A 15,155-nucleotide genomic window follows, 5' to 3' on the forward strand; every position below is an offset into this window, starting at 1 on the left:
TTTAAATGCAGTGAGCAAAAAAATATACAAATGAATTTTTAAAATTACGTTGCTTGAAGAAAAATACCCATAAGCTGACAGAAATCTTTATTTTATTTAACATATATGCATATTCTTTGACTTCCATTCTGATATAAAAAGGGAAGCCCTTTTCGGCAATAACCTGCACATATTTATGATCCTCTTTCTAACATATCATATGTGCAAGGATCAAAACTCTTACTTTTTAGAACGTCACGGATATAATAAATCACTGAATCCACAAAATTCAATACGACTTTGGACAATACAAATCAAGCAAATGTCGCTTTCTAAAGTCGTATACCTATTTCACTGTTCTAAGATCTATTGACTGGATGATTTCTGCACGATCATGATATGTCAGCAAGCTTTGTAGCCCTGAATACTTAATCTTGGACTCCGATAAAGAGAAGGCGGTCACAATCAGTCACTCACAAATACAAATTCTCGAATATACTAGCAGATTCACCCCGCCTGGTAGACGACCAGAGACTCCCAAGCACTCCTGCAAATTCTTGAATATACTAGCAGATTCACCCCGCCTGGCAGACGACCTGAGACTCCCAAGCATGAACATCGCAGCTAGAGTAACTGCCTCCAGAGACTCTGCTGCAGGTCTTCCATGGACATCATCCCTGCGCCAGCTTCTTAACCACAGCTCGAAGAAATCATCTCACCATTTATCATCTGTCGCAATTGTAATATAATCCAATAAAACTGTAACTAGATTCACATACGTCTCACACCTCTTAATGTTACAAAAACTATGCATATCAAATTAAATATAAAACATTAGTATTAGACAATAGTTATCCATATTAATTTTTTTATTTTATTTTTTTTAGATTAAATTAAGACCATCGTGGCCTAACAGGTTACCCCAATGCGCCACGATGGTCGAAAATTAATGCATTTATTATTATTGCAAAATTAAACGATCTAATATTGTAATTTTTAGATATATAATTCTACTTTCAACTAATAAAATAGACTCCCCAGATTGCGTCACAATCATCCCCCGTTAAATTACATGAAAATCTCCTTAGAATATGTGTAAGTGGAAAATTGTTAATTAGCATGGGCGCGTATAAGTAATCGTGGTTGGTTGAGTGGGTCCACTTACAGGCAGGACATTTCTAATTAGTCTCTTTAAGTATCCGTATTCTCGCTACGAGATTAACGGTCATAATTGAGAGCTATTTAGAACGTTGATGACACACATATGTGTACCTGGGGAGCATGTGGCATTACACCTGGTTGCGAGGTCTGTTCTAGTGGCGACCTACCGACCGATAATGGAATTAGCCTGCACTCAGAAATGCTGCTGCATTCGCAGCCTTGGCATGTCTCAACAGAGGGTTTATTTCACTAATTAATAAAATTATACTACTAAAATGGTTTGTCTTTCAATATTTAAATTATTTCAGATGAGTTCCATTACTTAAAACTAAGTGTTTATTAAAAAGTAAACTTTATATAAATAAAATATATAGATTTGTTTTACAGCCTGTGGAAAAAAATAAATGGCTTAAATAATAAGGTAAACAGTGGCTTGATTACCATTAAAATAATAAAAAAAGCATTTAACATGCATTATGCATGACATTGTTCAAAATACAGTTAAAAGTTGGTGAGCTATGCAGAGCAATCACATTTTTCAGCAGGATTAGTTTGTATAATCACATTGAGGTATTTCCTGACGTTCAATAAATAATTATACTTTTAATAATATGTTTTATAATTCTTTAATGATTTCTTTAGTCGTAATAATAGTTACTTTAACCTTTATATGTTTAATTTTTTATCTTATTAAAATGCTTTTAATTTTTTTTTAACAATATTAAGTAACTAAAAAATCTATTGAGTTTACTATAAACTTTTATTAATGATTTTTTCAAAAGCTTTAAAATTTTACTTTATAGCAAAATGTTGAAAATCTGGCTGTCAATTCAATAATGTAAGGCCTACTTATTTCCTACATAAAATTTAAGGAAAAATTTTCCTAAATAAGACTTTGTTTTTGTTAATAGGTTAATTAGTTTATTCTCGCTTTTTAATATTTCTTTAGAATTAATCATTCTATACCTAAATTTATATTTATAACCATATATTCCAATTAAAAACAATCACAAACGACGAATTCTCATTGTGTTTATAAAAGCATACATTTATTATAATTTCTTTGAAATTACTCTGCTACATGAACTGTAATTGAAAATTGTGGCTTAATATAACGTATGAATATCAAATTTAGCAATTTTATACGACAAAGTTAATAAACAATAATTACACCCAAATTAAACTAAATTCCTTTGAAAATATTACTAAATAAATAATCAATATGTTTTCTAATGATAATTTTCAAAAATTATTTTTTAATGTTTTAACATCAATAAAAGTAAATGCAACATTCGATATCTTAAATTCCCGAAGGTCAGAGAAAGGCTCGAGCACCCAATCTGTTTTTTTTGTAGGTATTATCCGAATGTGAAAAACTCGGCTTTTTAGTTTTCCACAAGAGCTTTAAGCTAAACCCTCGAGCTTTTTAAAGCTTTATTGCTAGATTTAATATTTAATTTTAAATAAATTATTATGGACTAGTAAAAATTACAATTAAATTGTTTTAAAAATAATTCTTTTACCTCAAATGTGAATATTTAATGTCGGTTCATAATGTATGGCGTATATTGAAAATAAATCAATGGTAATATTTATTTGTTTTTTATAAAACTTTTATATCTTCATTTATGTAAGCCAACGCCCCAACCGAAGCAATATAGGGATATTTCGATAAAAAAAACTTCGGATTTACCTCCCAGAGGAGAGTATTTCGGAAAGAAATCGGATTAAAGCTCCGTTGGAAGTTTAGTAACATAAGCGCTGAACTCTTGTACGTGTTATATGTATACAATATGAACATTGGACTGACAAGATTTATCTTAAATCTAACTTCTTTAAAAATAAATTAACAAAAATAATTTTAACGTAAAAATATTGCATAATTTGCTTTTCTTAAAATATTTTTTATAATGGTTTATTTTAAGCATTTAATTATTCCAGTGTCTAACTGTGCATTAATCGATATATCAATCTAAATATTTTTTTATATTTTAATATATATATATACATATTTACGGCTATATATGTTTAACCTTTTTTACGTTAGATGTTATTTTATTTTTCTAGTTAATTTTGCCTGTCAAACTAATATACTAGGTGCTCGCAGCGAAAATAGATGATGATGTATAACGGTTTAACGTTGGATTTACCAAAATAAAAACTACATATAATGGTTTATTTTTCAAATATTATTATTTTTTATCTTAATAAAATGCTTTAATTTTTTCAATCAATATTATGTGTCTAAAAATCGGTTAAATAAACTTTTTTTAATGATTTTTTAAAAAGCTCTAAAATTTAACTTTATAGCAAAATGTTGAAAAACTGATTTAATAAAATAAGATTAATTATCCTAATAATTTCTATCGTGAAAAAAAATTGTTATCGCTTTTTAATATTTTTGATTGCGAAAGTACTAAAATATTAACTTTTGTTAAGATTGCATCACATATTAGGATGAATAATACGTAGTATAAATATATATAATTAATTTCGTTATATATTTAATTTTTTTGTTCTCGATTATAGTTTATATATTAATAAAAAAAAATATTTAACATGCAAATTTTATAAATATATACTGAAAAGTTCTGGTTTAAAATAATAATTATGAAATAACATTTATCTAAATTTAAATATAACATATAAATATTTATTGATAGTTTTTTTGAAACTACTAGTTTACAAGTTTATAAAAATAAACTAAAAAACTGTTTTTGTAATATTTATATATAATATTTACATTTAATAAAAGTAGAGAAAAAATATGTTTCAAATACATTTAAATGGTTCAAATTAGCAACATTTAACTTGCTTGATTACAAGTAAGTTAAATAGTAATAATAATCATTAAATATAATTTTTAATCGCCACAAGCTACAAAAAATCTCTTTTTGTGGCAAAAAATGTATAGATCTAAATATATAAAATATCTGACATGTATTTTTCAATGTAAATTTAGTACCTCAATACTATATATGCAAAAAAAAATATTTTTCCAGTCACTTAGCAGCAATACAAGTTGCAAAAGTACCACTTTCAATAATAAATTATATATTATTTGATTTATAACTATAAGAATATAACTTTAACACTGGCAAATAAATATTTTATTTTAATTACTGCTTCACATTTTTATTGTGCTAAAACATGAAAGCGTTTTAATATTTTTAACATTGTTTTTGAAAATATTAAAAACGAAGAAAGTTTTTCAAACTGACATTAGAAATCGGTAGATCACCCAGATTTGCACAATAGCCACACAGACTTTTAAAAGTAATTAATAAACAAAAAAGGTCCAATACTGGCAATCAACGGTGACCAAAGTACCTACTCTCAGACACGAATCCCTTAATTATTATTTGAATTATTAACAACCACAACAGAGACTTAAAATAAAGACCACTCGATGGATTCTCAAGTATATATAATAGTATAAAAAACTACGGTTTGTTTTAATTTTAATATTTTATACCTCTTAAGATCTTTATATATATATTTGAAGATTAAATTCCTTATTTAGTGGGTAGACGTTTTATAGGAAAAGTTTTAGTCATTTCAGCGTTAACACGATCCTTCGGGTACGTTCAAGCACTGTACGTACAGTATAACACGATTTTATAGATCAAAGATAATTGAATAACGACAACGGATTATATCCCGCACAATATGCCGGCAATATGCTTAAGTAATTTTACCAGTAACGTGTTTATTCCCCTTCTAGTGTACATAAATACACATGTTGTGTCGTCATCTGCTAGTTGTCTGAATCCCCGAGAACGTACAGACCATTAGTTTAATTAAATTGCTCGTATCGGTAATCGTTACATCTTTCCTGGGATTATTTACTTCGTCAGTTTTATGGTTGGAAAGCCGGCAAGGATACCATTAGCTAATCTTCTTTCGGTCTTCCAGAGAGTGTACACACTCGACAGCAACTTTGCATATATTTGCGCAAGCAGAGAATTGTTTAAGGTTATGGAAATGACTATTTACTGATGTAGTAGTAGTATTTATGTATGTACGTATGTATAATTTGAATATTAGTTTAATAAACTATCTATTCTAATATCCATAAAAAAATATATAGATGTTACCCAATATTGTAAACCAGTATGATCAAAAATATGACATAAAATCATTTTTGTATTTTTTTATTTTAAATATGTAATTAAATAAAACTGCCTCTTTTTATAGACATATATTTACATAACAAAATTTTCAAGACAAAATCTTTTGTTATTGTATCGTCTTTTAAAAAAAACACTTTCTGACTTTGACACTAGAATGCTCTTTTCTTTGATCCAACTAATAAAAATTTTTAAAGATTCTTATGTTTCACGACAAAGTATTTTCACAACTTTCACTTACTTGGCTATAAATAGAGTATGCCTTTAATATAATCATAAATTATAAATAATAAAATGTAAGATAAAAACTGAACTTTTTTCAACCCTTAATGAACGCAATAAATATAAATAAGGCAATTATTCTGAATCGGACAGTTTTATATATACTAATAGTATTACTTGATGCATATATCAGCCTATTTCTAAAGATAATATCTTTAAATATGATATAAATAGCGACGAATGCTATTTATTTTTTTATGTAAATGATAATTAAGTAACACAAACTTATTATTATTAATAAACTACTAATCAAGAGCAACTCATTAAATTACAAAGGGATTAGATATGCTAAAAATTAAATAAGAAACGATGACAATTAAGGTGTAATAAAAAAAACAATAAATCCTTATGCGATGTAACAGATATTTTATACTCTTGATTCGATATAAATCTATCGAATTGCATATACAGATGCTAGTGAGTCAATACCATCGTTTGATTATTCAACTAACGAAAGATGACAATAGCGGTTTTTACACTGGATAGACGCATTGTCTATGATATGTTACGCACAAAAGGGTAGTTTTACGAGCGTATGTGCTAATATATAATCATTAATAGCATCCTTTTAGTTTACTTAACCTTTTGAGCGGTATCGCCGTACATGTACGTTGGTGGATCCTTCACTGTTTTGCGGTACCGCAGATAGTTATATATTTACATACATAACTAAAAAAATATTTTTAAAAAACATATTTATATAAATAATTTGATTTAATGTAAATTATTTTTATAGGACATAATAGTAATGAATTATAGAGTACTAAATAAATGAACATGAAAAAATATTATAAGCTTCTGAATTGATTAAAAAAAACTCAAAGGCAAATAATATATAAAAATATGTAAAATAAATTGAATACTAGAAAAGTGTTTTTTCTTTTTCAAAAAAATAAATAAATAACATAAATGAAATATAAGAAATAATAATAAATAAAAAACAACAAATAGTTATGGAAAAATACGTAATAATTAACTGTCTAACAAATTAACAAATGTGTGTAAATTAACTCATTATTCAAAGGGTTAAAAAGCAAATTTAAAACATTTTCTGCGATATAAAAGTCGCAAGCATGGTAACAGCTGTCATCCAACATATTATTTTATGTTGATTTTGGATTAAATATTTCAATGATATATTTAATATTTTAATATATTATGCCTTTTTCTTTTGTATAAATAATAGTATATATTTTATATATATTTATATGTAAGTATTTTATGTTTCATTTAGAAGATGATTATCAATTTAATAAAACGAATGATACAACGATAAGTTAATCACATTGTTAATTTATTTATAAAAGTAATATATTTTTATATAGATAGTTTGATATACATTTTTGATATACAAAATACAAAAAATTCACCTATGGGTAGAATTTGAAATACTCATGAATTCTATTCTGATAAAGTGGTTCATTACCTTTCCAATTGTAACTTGAAATGAAAAGCATATTGAGCGGGTTCGATTACCATCAGGAACAATCAAAACAAAGTTAAGAACCAATTTAAAACTCTAAACGTTTTCTATGTTACTATTTTTTTAATCAATAAATATGCAATTTATAATAAATTAACTGGTTTTTAATACACATATTGTGATTTATAAAAATAAACAATTTTTTTTTGCACTTAAAAGTATTAAAATATTATATATTTGTTTTAAATTTAATTTCTGAAGCTACTTTCATAATATTTATTTATGAACCCTATTGAGTAGCTTGAGGTGAATATATTTTGAATTATATTAAAATAGAATGCGATTTATCAACGACAACCAAAGATCCAATCACACATTCTGTGTACTTATTAGTCGAACAATTTATCCCAAAATTCCTACAATGTAATTTATTTTTCACGACCTTTATGTGTTAAATCCCAATTAAATTTTTCATTGTAAAACAAAGCTTGGAAAAGATCTAGCGTTAATTAAATTATTAAAATAATAAATTTGTATTTTCAATTAATACCAAATTAATCACAATCGATGATATTGTTTTCTTATAACAGAAAAACTATTTGAGTTATCATTATATATAAATAAAAATACGATATTTTTGATTCAAGAATCCATTTTTTAATGCATGCATAAAAGTCAACGTAATATGTTATTACATAGGTCTTTTCCTTTCTCACATACTTTAATTTTTAATAAAATACCTTTAACGTGATGACAGTGCTGACGTGTGATTTATTAATAGGTTTAAAATTGAAAGTTTCTGTCAGAGCGTTATAAATGATTTAACCAAAAATCATACATATATTATGATTAAAAGCTCTTTTGTAGCGAACAATTTAAATCTAAGTCGACGTTTATATTATAAAACCGATTAACCCTGACGACGTTTGTGCTTAGGCATTAAAAATATACATATTATATGTATAACTTACTTACTCTATAATATACCATAGTTCTGATTTGACGATAGCCACAATAAATAGGCCCTTATGTTAGTCAAAAATATATATTTGGACTTAAATAAATTTATATTTCCTATGGTTTATTTTTAATAATTAATTCCCAAATATTTCAATTTAATCTAACAGAGGCACTTTATCTGGGAAAACGTGGTTAAATATTTTGCATACGACTCGTGATACGCCACACGTAGCTCCAAACATAAAATTTTTCACGAATTCCGAGAGCAAACAAATCTGACAATACATAGTCCGTTTACTGTCAATCAGATATGAACCCTTGGATAAAATAATAAAAGTAATGGTGTTCGTTTTCGAAATCTGTCATAAAAAATACTCTTATAAGGTCCAATTATTTTCCGCTCAGAACCAAAAACAAGAGGTAAAAATAAGGACTTTGGATTTTTTATTATCGGCTGCAGGATACGTGCGGAGAAAGAGGTCCCTGGGGAGCTTTGCCCTCCTGCACCACTAATGTGTTTGTTTAAGACCCGGAATCTGAAACATGAGTCTCAGAAGGCGTCTTTATTGTTAATGTCTATTTATTTGGCGCTTCGTAGGCCAAAAAGTGTATTTTGAGACATTTATACACAAGAGCCGCATGGGATTCTTGCAATGGAAAAAAGCGTTCAATACCGGCAAAGTGCCATTCAAATCTTACAACGTTAGTACGCAAAAGGAAAAACTTTCTTTATTAAATTATTATAGCTGCCGGGTGAATCGAATCCTTTTACGATTTATTTTTAGAGCTGAATATTTTCCAAATAGTTTCGTACTAAATTATACTAAGGCAAATAACGTTACAAGGCTAATAAATATTTTTTGATCAAGTACTGATCTTGTGGAATGTAGGCTTAGCGAACGGCTTAGTAAAAAAAATATCGCTTGTCAGAGAACGAGTGATTGATTATACACGGTTATAAATTAAATATATATTCGTATTGTAATAATCAAAGCTAGATTATATTTGCTTACTCCAAAATTTAAGTACATTTTTTTTTAAATAAATTAGTAATAACAGTGGTATAATTATTTCAGATTTATATTCATTACTTTAGATTCTTAAGTAAATCAAAAATATTTAAACTATTGTTAATACTAATTTGTTGTTAAAAAAACTGTTTTATGAATAAACATCGCTATCAATAAACATGTATGTATAATACATATATGATATATATATATATTATATAATAATTACTTAGAGTCAATATTTAGTAGCAGGAAATATCAGCTCGGAGTTTAACCCAAGTTCATTTCGACTATTTGAAATAACCAGTCAACCAAGCATTAGGATTAGCTACATTTACAAAATCCACGCTACGAAGACGATCCAAAGATATATACTATGTTTATCTAGTCTAAAATAATTCACACATACATATATTAGCGTATCGGGAAAAAATTTAGGGAAAAGTAATTTAAAATCATAATTTTTGCTTTACGAAAGTCAGCTGGTTAAAAAATGTTTCTCAAAAATTTTATTTAAAAAAATCAGTATCAAATGCGTTTATTTTAATTTATAACAAGAATTTTATTAGAAAGATTTTTTAATAGACTTGAAATTTTATATTATATGTAAATGGTAAAATGTAAATATTAACTTGAATTAATATTTCTTTTTCAACAATATTTTTAGTTTGTTTCAATTATATTAAAATAATATAGTTCGTGAAAATTGTAGAAATAGGTCGACAGATTCTCTTTTGTGTCGATACCAAGCCGTCGACATCAGGGAGAGGCGTTATCCTTTCTGGATTGAAAGTTGCATCGACGTTGTGTCAGGACGCGCCAGTTGGCGTCGGCGTATCAATACGCTCTTTATGTCTCACTCTATATTCAGTGAATGACAAATATTTTTGATCAATGCGATTAAGCAATGCTATAGTTGGTAACGAATGTTTGAATTTAAAGGCAGCCGGTCAAAAGAGCGTGCGTCAAATGAGCGCGGTCATATAAGCGCTGCATTATAAGCGCTGCGTCATAAGAGCGTTTACCAAAGTAGCGCTGTAACAAAATAGCGTACGACAAATGCGCAGAGAGACATATGAGCGCTTTAAAAAAGAGAGCGCGTCATTAGAGCGCAAAAATACTTGGAGAATATCAAGTAATGAATATTTCAGGAATTAGGAATATAAAATATATGTAAATTGTGAGAAATTTCAAAAAATAAAAATTCACGAGATATATGCGGTAAAATTAGTATTTTATGTGCCAGAGCATAATGACGATTAAAATGATTAGTAAATGAAAATATTTTTATTTATTAATCATTACGTACATACGAAAGTATGGCTCCCCATTTCCATTCATACGATATACATCAGTGAGATTAAGAATACTATAAATAATACTGTAAGATTTACAATATTTGACAAAATACCCTTTATATCTATAACTAGCTTTGAATATCGCCCCAATATTTTTAGATATTATAATTTAGAAGATAAAGATAGACATAAAATCTTGTGGTTTTAAAGAAAAATATTAAAAATAATCACTAAAATCGAATAATTAATTTTTTTGCAAAACACCACTACAACATTTTGCACTACAAAATTGTAATTTCTTATTAGAAAACCCGATACCTTGGAAATATGAAAATACTGTTATTTCCTAATGATATTTAAAATTAAAACCATATTTGGACATACCAAAATATTTAGGAATTTATTAAAACAGTTTTTAAAAAAAGAATTAAATTTGTCATAAAAAATGATTACATTAAAAGAAAATTCTAAAACTTGAAACTTGTACAAGATTTAATATTGGTAGAAATAGTCTAATCATACTAAATGCTCTTGCTGCACTATCAATCCAGAAAGTGTAGAAAATAAATGAAATTAAAAATTAAAATGAAAATTAAAAAAAAAATTGTAGAATTTACAATTTTAAAAGGGGACCATATATAAACTTGTTTTAAAAACAATATTTTTATTAGCTTACAAATAATAATAATAAACTAATAATTAATTGTCATAATATTTAAGATTAAAATAAGCATAATCCATCTTGTTTTAAGTGGTTAGATATCGTTCCTACTACTATTACTGTCACAGTAATAACATTATTATATCGTCATTCTTAATTATATGAATAATTTGTAAAAATAAATCAATATATGTATTTATAAATAAATAAATAGAGAATAATATTATTATTTGAGTTGTCGATAGTTGTCAATCGCTGATTTTTATAATGCGAGCGAGATAGCGAGCTTTGCTTGCATCTCGCTCTTTTTTTCCGTCATACCAAAATCGTTTTTATTTCATAACAGACACACAATATTAAGTGAGAATTATGCACAATTAGAGCATATAATCCCGTTTTATCCCATATCATAAAAATATAGATACCCTTTGAAGGAAAAAATCATTAAGGAGCAATAATTGTAAAGTATCGCGTCGCAACCGTCCGGCCTTAATACCGCAACCGTCCGGCCATGTTCCGATGAAAATTTTTACAATAAACTTACACTCGTAAATTGAAGATTATTGAGTTATTTGCATAAGTTGAAAATTCAATATTACTAAAATGTGTTTACGGAAAGTTTTTTTACCATTTGTAAATTGAAATTGGCAAAATTAGCTCGAAAGCAAAGCCAATAAATGCATTGAAAGTTTTGAGTGCAACGCGCTTGGAATACGATGTCGACCAATTGTCGAGTTACTAGCACAAAGGGTTAACTATATGACACAGAAAATTATAAAGACATTACCTTCTCAACTGCATGATTCCTAGAATTGTAAATATCCTCGCGGGCTTCGCGCTTTCGGCGTCAATAGGCGTCCCTTCTCCCGCGAGGCCCGCGGGGGAAGGGGACGGTTGCACGTCGCGTCTGTTGCACGCAGTGGAAAAATACTGGTGCAACGGTGCCTTGCATAGCAACAATATTAAAACACTAATTTGAATTATACACTGCTTAATTCTAACACATACACTGAATCACACTATCACTTTTTAATTAAAAACATCGAAACGGATATTATTATAAAAAAATATGAACGAGAACACTTATTCGAGAAAAATGTAACAAAACAATTTATTCGACCGTTTAAGACCGCAGTCGCATACCTACTAGTGTTTTTTTAAATATTTCTAGATGCATCCAGACAATTCAAGGTTATGCTTCATTAAAAATAACAAATGTCATTCACCTCTTTGTCTATTTTTAAAATATTTATCTCTAATTCGAATTATTTTAATGCAAGTTGTTTGTTTTTTTAATGCGAGAGTGATGCGAAGGTCACCTTGCTGTTGTTGTTGACCTATTTACAGTATAATGTCGAAGATTTCAAGTTTATTTATATGAACAATATTATTAAAATCTAATTATAGTTAAAACATTCATTTTGCTGAATTCAATTTAATCATACTTAGAACAATTATATATAAGATTGTATAATTATCAAAAAGGAAGCTACTTACGATTTTTTAAATACTTAAATTAAAATTATGTTTACGATAATAAGACCTAAAGTAGTAATTGGTAAATCTTTATGATTCTTTTATTAGTCTGATATTATTACTAGAGACCTGAATTTTTCACGATTACGATTAAACTATTTTTTGTGAATTTCGTGTTCCTTCCATCAGATTCTTAAGCCGAAGGACCCCAAGATCCAACCGCGATGCTGTGAAAATTGAATATTATATTTAATTTATCGCATATAATTAATATACCTGCCCTATAACTGTACGCATTTATTGCTAGTCGAGTAGACAATTATTTGTTAATTTAGTGAAACATTACAGAACAAATCTAATGATAAATTCAAAACCAGCGTTTCATTTTAATAAAAATATATGTATATCGTACGTATGGGGATGGGGAGCCATACTTGAGTATGTACGTAATAATTAATAAATAATAATGTTTTTATTGACTAATCATTTTAATAGTCATTACGCTCTGGCACATAAAATACTAATTTTACCGCCTATATCTCGTGAATTTTTATTTTTTGAAATTTCTCACAATTTACATATATTTTGTATACCTAATTCCTAAAATATTCATTACTTGATTTTCTCAAAGTATTTTTGCGCTCTTATGACGTGCTCTCTTTTGTCAAACGCTCATATGGCTGTCTGCGCATTTGACGCACGCTATTTTGTTACAGCGCTATTTTGGTAAACGCTCTTATGACGCAGCGCTTATAATGCAGCGCTATTTTGACGCACGCTGATTTGTCCGCGCTCATTTGTGACGTTGCCGAATTTAAATCCTATATGCACCTTTGTTTTTTTTTATTTTTAATATCGTTTCTAAAAAATTGAAACAAATAAAATTATGATCAATCATTACAGATTAAGTTTCTTTAGATTTTTTATCATGTTGATTAATTTAAATTGAGCTAGGCTTTATTGGATATATAAAAAAGAATCTACTATTTATTCAATTCGTAGAGAAAATCATATATGTATAATATGAAAAATAATAATTAACAGGTTACTGTCGCAGGTTGCGGTAACACATCAGCTGACTTTTTAAGTCGGTCAACAAGGAGAATACCCACTCACTCGATGACCAGTCGTAGGTCTAAAATTATATATACTTAACAGTTTGTGAGTTAACGCAGGATTTTGAAGCGCTTAAGTCGTTCCCTATAAACCTTATTTGTATTTTGCAAAAAATAACATATTTTTTCGCATTTTTACATCTTCAATTTTAAGTAACAAGTAAATGAACATATAATAAATAGGGATTTTTTTAAATACATTCAAAGTATAATATTTTTGGAGCAAAAGTTTAAGGTTTATTATTGACATATTAATTACTGCATCTTGCACAGTTAAACGCTAAAAACATACGTTTATTTTTAAATAAGAATTAACTAAACAACATACTGATTTTAGTATGGTATTTAGCTACTTCTTTAGTAGTTTCTTATTGTATTTAACCCTCTGTAACGCTTTCATGTCATGTTGCAAAAGATCTACAATAATATTGCAGAATATCAAAATAAATAATGTTTAAAACTAATATTTGAATTAAATCAATAGTTTTAAAATGTTTTAATAAAATAAATATAAATTAAATGCTTCTTAATATATAAAAAAAATTATTGATGAACAATAATGTGTAACTGTATATGTATTTAAGCAACATATGTGATTTATTTGCACATATATACATAAATGTAATAGCTGATTCGTATAATATTAAACTTAATTTTCATTGTACATTAATTAATATTATGTATTTTTATTGTTTCAGAAATCAACATGACGTTTAAATAAAAATCCATTTATGTTAATTTAAATATTTCTTTACAAAAGATTAAAGTATTATTTGAACCTAATTAATAATACATTTTTCTTCGTTATCGAATATAAATTTTATATTTTAATGGGGAAAGAAATCGCTTCAAATACAATACATTTTTATAAACTTATATAATAAAATGCATATACCATAAAAAATATCTTTCAAATGTAAATACTAGTGAAAGTTATTAAATTAAATTATATAATACCTGTGTGAGTGTAACGTAGATAAAATCTCAATTTAAAATGGAGTCGAAATGGTACGAGGAGCAAAAGTTCGGTAGCGGAAACGCTACTTTGTTGTACGACTTCGCATCTTTGTTCAACCAATCTGGCGTCTACTATGGCGTCGGTTTCAATTCGACGTCTACGAATTCTACTGCTAATGCGCCCAGCTTCATCTTGCCATGGTGGAGGCAGCTCATCTGGAGTGTCCTCTTTGCGGGGATGGTGGCTGTGGCCACAGGAGGAAATCTGATTGTGGTCTGGATAGTGCTGGCCCATAAGAGGATGAGGACGGTTACTAATTATTTTTTGGGTGAGTACATATTTTTTTTGGTAAGCAAACAGGAACTAGGTTAGGAGGACTCACTATTTAAAAAAAATAATATACCCAATAATAATTTATATTTTACATATAATTCTAATAGGCCTTGTCAAATAAAGACTTCGACGGATACCAACAGTAAATAGAAATAAAATTTAGAAAAAAAAACTAAATAGCTCACGGCAATGACAATTGAAACACAAATAATGTTTGGTACAAATAAAATATTATTCTCCTATTTTCCTTACATGGTTTATTTATTGTAATCCGATAAATACTCGTGATTTATAAAACGCCTTTAACTAACAAGATAATACATGTTTATATATTGTATTATTTTATTCTATAAATCAATATTATTTATT

At 27.6% G+C, this 15,155-nt stretch overlaps 2 protein-coding genes across 4 annotated transcripts in view; one reads left to right on the top strand and one right to left on the bottom strand.

The window, feature by feature from the left end:
- Positions 1–15,155, bottom strand: part of LOC148228059 (uncharacterized) — a 339,858-nt gene that overhangs the window by 240,702 nt on the left and 84,001 nt on the right. Inside the window, exon 1 of one of the 3 annotated variants that reach the window (XM_088201008.1) lies at positions 11,692–12,047. The exons of the other annotated variants lie outside the window; for them this stretch is intronic. The gene's annotated coding sequence lies outside the window, so the exon portion shown is untranslated. Of the gene's footprint in view, positions 1–11,691; positions 12,048–15,155 lie in introns of those variants that run through there. 3 annotated transcript variants of the gene reach the window in all.
- The window catches only part of LOC148228061 (tachykinin-like peptides receptor 99D), a 267,821-nt gene that overhangs the window by 111,536 nt on the left and 141,130 nt on the right, over positions 1–15,155 (top strand). The window contains exon 3 of the mRNA XM_088200999.1: positions 14,194–14,781. Within this exon, the coding sequence (XP_088057125.1) occupies positions 14,490–14,781 (292 nt within the window). The 5' untranslated portion in view covers positions 14,194–14,489. The remainder of the gene's footprint in view (positions 1–14,193; positions 14,782–15,155) is intronic.

The sequence above is a fragment of the Plectrocnemia conspersa genome, unplaced genomic scaffold, assembly GCF_051122295.1.
Source record: "Plectrocnemia conspersa isolate PC_06_02 unplaced genomic scaffold, ASM5112229v1 ptg000012l, whole genome shotgun sequence".
Classification (NCBI taxonomy): domain Eukaryota; kingdom Metazoa; phylum Arthropoda; class Insecta; order Trichoptera; family Polycentropodidae; genus Plectrocnemia; species Plectrocnemia conspersa.